At 44.8% G+C, this 4,962-nt stretch overlaps 1 protein-coding gene across 1 annotated transcript in view; it reads left to right on the plus strand.

Annotated features, from left to right (window-relative positions):
- Window positions 1-4,962, plus strand: part of wdr20a (WD repeat domain 20a) — a 12,562-nt gene continuing 7,600 nt past the window's right edge. The window contains exons 1-2 of the mRNA XM_056236725.1: window positions 1-293; window positions 3,786-3,968. Of these exons, the coding sequence (XP_056092700.1) occupies window positions 36-293; window positions 3,786-3,968 (441 nt within the window). The 5' untranslated portion in view covers window positions 1-35. The remainder of the gene's footprint in view (window positions 294-3,785; window positions 3,969-4,962) is intronic.

Raw genomic sequence — 4,962 nt, forward strand, 5'->3', positions numbered from 1 at the left:
GCGTCAGATCCGGGCCTGCGGAAGGATGAATGTAAATGTCAAAGATGGCGGCGGAGGGAGGAGGGAAGGAGATGAACGAGATCAAGAGTCAGTTCAGCACGCGGGAAGGCGCGTATAAACTCCTCACACACTCCGAGTACAGTCGCCCGAACCGTGTGCCCTTCAACTCGCAGGGCTCGAACCCCGTCCGGGTCTCGTTCGTCAACGTCAATGACCAGTCCGGGAACGGCGACCGAATCTGCTTCAATGTGGGCCGGGAGCTGTACTTCTACATCTACAAAGGCGTCAGGAAGGTGAGAACGACGCGGTTATCTCCACACTGGCGGAACAGCGGTCATTTCACATCATTAGGGAATGTCACACACACAGACACACACACACACACACACACGCGCGCGCACACGCGCACTTTCACTGCTGACGCGCGTCTGTTTGTTTATCTCTCTCTCTCTCTCTCTCTCTCTCTCTCTCTCTCTCTCTCTCTCTCTCTCTCTCTCTCTCTCTCTCTCTCTCTCTCTCTCTCTCTCTATGTGTGTGTGTGTGTGTTGCTTTGACAGGAGTGTGTTTGCTGTTGTTCACTGAGTTTGAGGATCGTCGATCTGCTGTGAACAGTTTATGTGCTTCATGTGTTCAGTAGTTTGTGTTCAGTGGTTCGTGTGTTCAGTGGTTCGTGTGTTCAGTGGTTCGTGTGTTCAGTGGTTCGTGTGTTCAGTGGTTCGTGTGTTCAGTGGTTCGTGTGTTCAGTGGTTCGTGTGTTCAGTGGTTCGTGTGTTCAGTGGTTCGTGTGTTCAGTGGTTCGTGTGTTCAGTGGTTCGTGTGTTCAGTGGTTCGTGTGTTCAGTGGTTTGTTCAGTGGTTTAGTGTGTTCAGTAGTTTGTGTTCAGTACTTCATAAATTACTCTGTTTACGGTTCATATGTTAAATAATTTGCATGGTTCAGTGGTTCACATATTCACTAGTTTCTAAGGTTCATTTGTTCAGTAGTTGTTATGGTCAGAGGTGGGTAGAGTATCCAAAAAATTTACTCAAGTAAAAGTACAAGTTACTTATAGTAATATTTACTCAACGTAAAAGTAATAATCTTAATAGTTACAGTTACTTGATTAGGGTAACAAAGTATCCAACGGAAAAACTACTGAAGTAGCTCGAGCTAGTTACTAGTTAATTAATTCACATTTTGTACAGCGCTTTTCACAACACACATCGTTTCTAAGCATCTTTACAGAAAGTCCACATTACAGTTTACAGAGATCTGTTATCAGAGGACACTGTCTGAGTTATGCAGAAATGTACATATACAAATCACAGTTAGCTAAAAATGTATTAATTTAAACAATGTAATAATTTAATGCAGAAACAATAAGCTCACTGAAGTAATGAATACTTGTTTGTTAACAAATGATTGACATTTAGAAAAATGCAGCATTAGTGCGTGTTGATTCAGAGTTAGCGTCATCTGAAGTCTTCATTATAGACTGGATCCAAGTTACTTCGCACCATACATGTATAACAACAATTCAATAACATGTTATTATTTACATGGGTATTTAAATGATTATAATTAGATGTCTTTAAAACATACACAGAAGAGACAGTCATTATTTCTGGCATGTCATCTTTAGCCCCAAAGTCATCGCATGTCCTTTGCTTTGTGTAATAATAACCTATAGCTACGTTTGGGTTATTAGACAATGTTGAAATTAAGTTTTGCTCTCAAAGTCAAAAATGTGAAAACTCATCTGAACACAAACAATCCTCTAATGCACAGTGATGATCTTCTGAAGTGTGATCGGACGTATAATTCCGCAGGTGTGTGTGTGTGTGTGTGTGTGTGTGTGTGTGTGTGAACTGACTCCACAGATCTGACAACTTGTTTGATCAAATCTTTGAACAGAATCGACTCAAAAGAGTGACTCATTTGTGAACGAGGCATCGCTCATGCCCCGCAAAATAAAGTAATGAGAGGAACGTTGCCCAGCGTAAAGTAAAAGTTCAGTTCTTTTCATTAGAAATGTACTTGAGTTAAAGTAAAAGTATCCACATTAAATCTACTCTTAAAAGTACAACTTTTCCAAAAAATACTCAAGTAAATGTACTTTGATTTACTACCGACCTCTTTTTATGGCTCACGTGTTCAGTGGTTTTTATGGTTGACGTGTTCAGTGGTTTTTATGGTTCACGTGTTCAGTGGTTTTTATGGTTCACGTGTTCAGTGGTTTTTATGGTTCACGTGTTCAGTGGTTTTTATGGTTCACGTGTTCAGTGGTTTTTATGGTTGACGTGTTCAGTGGTTTTTATGGTTGACGTGTTCAGTGGTTTTTATGGTTCACGTGTTCAGTGGTTTTTATGGTTCACGTGTTCAGTGGTTTTTATGGTTCACGTGTTCAGTGGTTTTTATGGTTGACGTGTTCAGTGGTTTTTATGGTTCACGTGTTCAGTGGTTTTTATGGTTGACGTGTTCAGTGGTTTTTATGGTTCACGTGTTCAGTAGTTTTTATGGTTCACGTGTTCAGTAGTTTTTATGGTTCACGTGTTCAGTGGTTTTTATGGTTCACGTGTTCAGTGGTTTTTATGGTTCACGTGTTCAGTGGTTTTTATGGTTCACGTGTTCAGTGGTTTTTATGGTTGACGTGTTCAGTGGTTTTTATGGTTCACGTGTTCAGTGGTTTTTATGGTTGACGTGTTCAGTGGTTTTTATGGTTCACGTGTTCAGTGGTTTTTATGGTTCACGTGTTCAGTGGTTTTTATGGTAGACGTGTTCAGTGGTTTTTATGGTTCACGTGTTCAGTGGTTTTTATGGTTGACGTGTTCAGTGGTTTTTATGGTTCACGTGTTCAGTGGTTTTTATGGTTGACGTGTTCAGTGGTTTTTATGGTTGACGTGTTCAGTGGTTTTTATGGTTCACGTGTTCAGTGGTTTTTATGGTTGACGTGTTCAGTGGTTTTTATGGTTGACGTGTTCAGTGGTTTTTATGGTTGACGTGTTCAGTGGTTTTTATGGTTGACGTGTTCAGTGGTTTTTATGGTTGACGTGTTCAGTGGTTTTTATGGTTGACGTGTTCAGTGGTTTTTATGGTTGACGTGTTCAGTGGTTTTTATGGTTGACGTGTTCAGTGGTTTTTATGGTTGACGTGTTCAGTGGTTTTTATGGTTCACGTGTTCAGTGGTTTTTATGGTTGACGTGTTCAGTGGTTTTTATGGTTGACGTGTTCAGTGGTTTTTATGGTTGACGTGTTCAGTGGTTTTTATGGTTCACGTGTTCAGTGGTTTTTATGGTTGACGTGTTCAGTGGTTTTTATGGTTGACGTGTTCAGTGGTTTTTATGGTTCACGTGTTCAGTGGTTTTTAGCGCATGCGCTCGAGGCTGATGTCATCGGTTTGGCCGCACATGCAATAGCGATAGCGCGCACAGAGTGTGTATTGTATTCAACACTTATTCTCATTTATTCAAGTATTTCATCATAGAAATTCAATTGAATTGAATAGAATGAAATGTGAAAGTAACAGAATCTCCTACATGTGAGCAGGCTTGAGCACGGCCCTGTCGCGGTGTTTCCCGAACCTGTGTTTGTTTGCCAGCGGTTCAGGCGTTTACTTCTGCTTTCTAGTAGATAGTTGAGGACAGAGCGGATAAATATATAAATTAACTAAATTAATAACTTTTTTACAACAAATGAAGCATCACTGAACTTACTTAAGCTGGACTGTGACGCTATTCTCTTCTGGACACACACTGTGTCATGATTGTCCTGTTATCTCAGTAAAGCGCTGTCTCTGTCGGCCACAGGCTGCTGACCTGAGCAAACCCATCGATAAGAGGATCTACAAGGGGACGCAGCCGACGTGCCACGACTTCAACCACCTGACGGCCACGGCGGAGAGCGTGTCGCTGCTCGTGGGCTTCTCTGCGGGACAGGTGCAGCTCATCGACCCCATCAAGAAGGAGACCAGCAAGCTCTTCAACGAGGAGGTGAGCGCCCGCACGCCACACACACCTCTACACACACCTCTGCACTGCACTGCACACACACACCTCTGCACTGCACTGCACACACACACCTCTGCACTGCACACACACACACCTCTGCACTGCACACACACACCTCTGCACTGCACACACACACCTCTGCACTGCACTGCACTGCACACACCTCTACACTGCACACACACACACACCTCTGCACTGCACTGCACACACACACCTCTGCACTGCACACACACACACACCACTGCACACACACACCACTGCACTGCACTGCACACACACACACCACTGCACTGCACACACACACCTCTGCACTGCACACACACACCACTGCACACACACACACACACACCACTGCACACACACACCACTGCACTGCACACACACACACACACACCACTGCACACACACACCACTGCACTGCACTGCACACACACACACCACTGCACTGCACACACACACCTCTGCACTGCACACACACACCACTGCACACACACACACACACACACCACTGCACACACACACCACTGCACTGCACTGCACACACACACCTCTGCACTGCACACACACACCACTGCACACACACACCTCTGCACTGCACACACACACACACACACCACTGCACACACACACCTCTGCACTGCACACACACACCTCTGCACTGCACTGCACTGCACACACCTCTACACTGCACACACACACACACCTCTGCACTGCACTGCACACACACACCTCTGCACTGCACTGCACTGCACACACCTCTACACTGCACACACACACACACACCTCTGCACTGCACTGCACACACACACCTCTGCACTGCACACACACACACACCACTGCACACACACACCACTGCACTGCACTGCACACACACACACCACTGCACTGCACACACACACCTCTGCACTGCACACACACCACTGCACACACACACACCACTGCACACACACACCACTGCACTGCACTGCACACACAC

Source organism: Rhinichthys klamathensis, unplaced genomic scaffold (genome assembly GCF_029890125.1).
Source record: "Rhinichthys klamathensis goyatoka isolate OS25496 unplaced genomic scaffold, OSU_Roscu_1.1 h1tg000462l_1, whole genome shotgun sequence".
Classification (NCBI taxonomy): domain Eukaryota; kingdom Metazoa; phylum Chordata; class Actinopteri; order Cypriniformes; family Leuciscidae; genus Rhinichthys; species Rhinichthys klamathensis.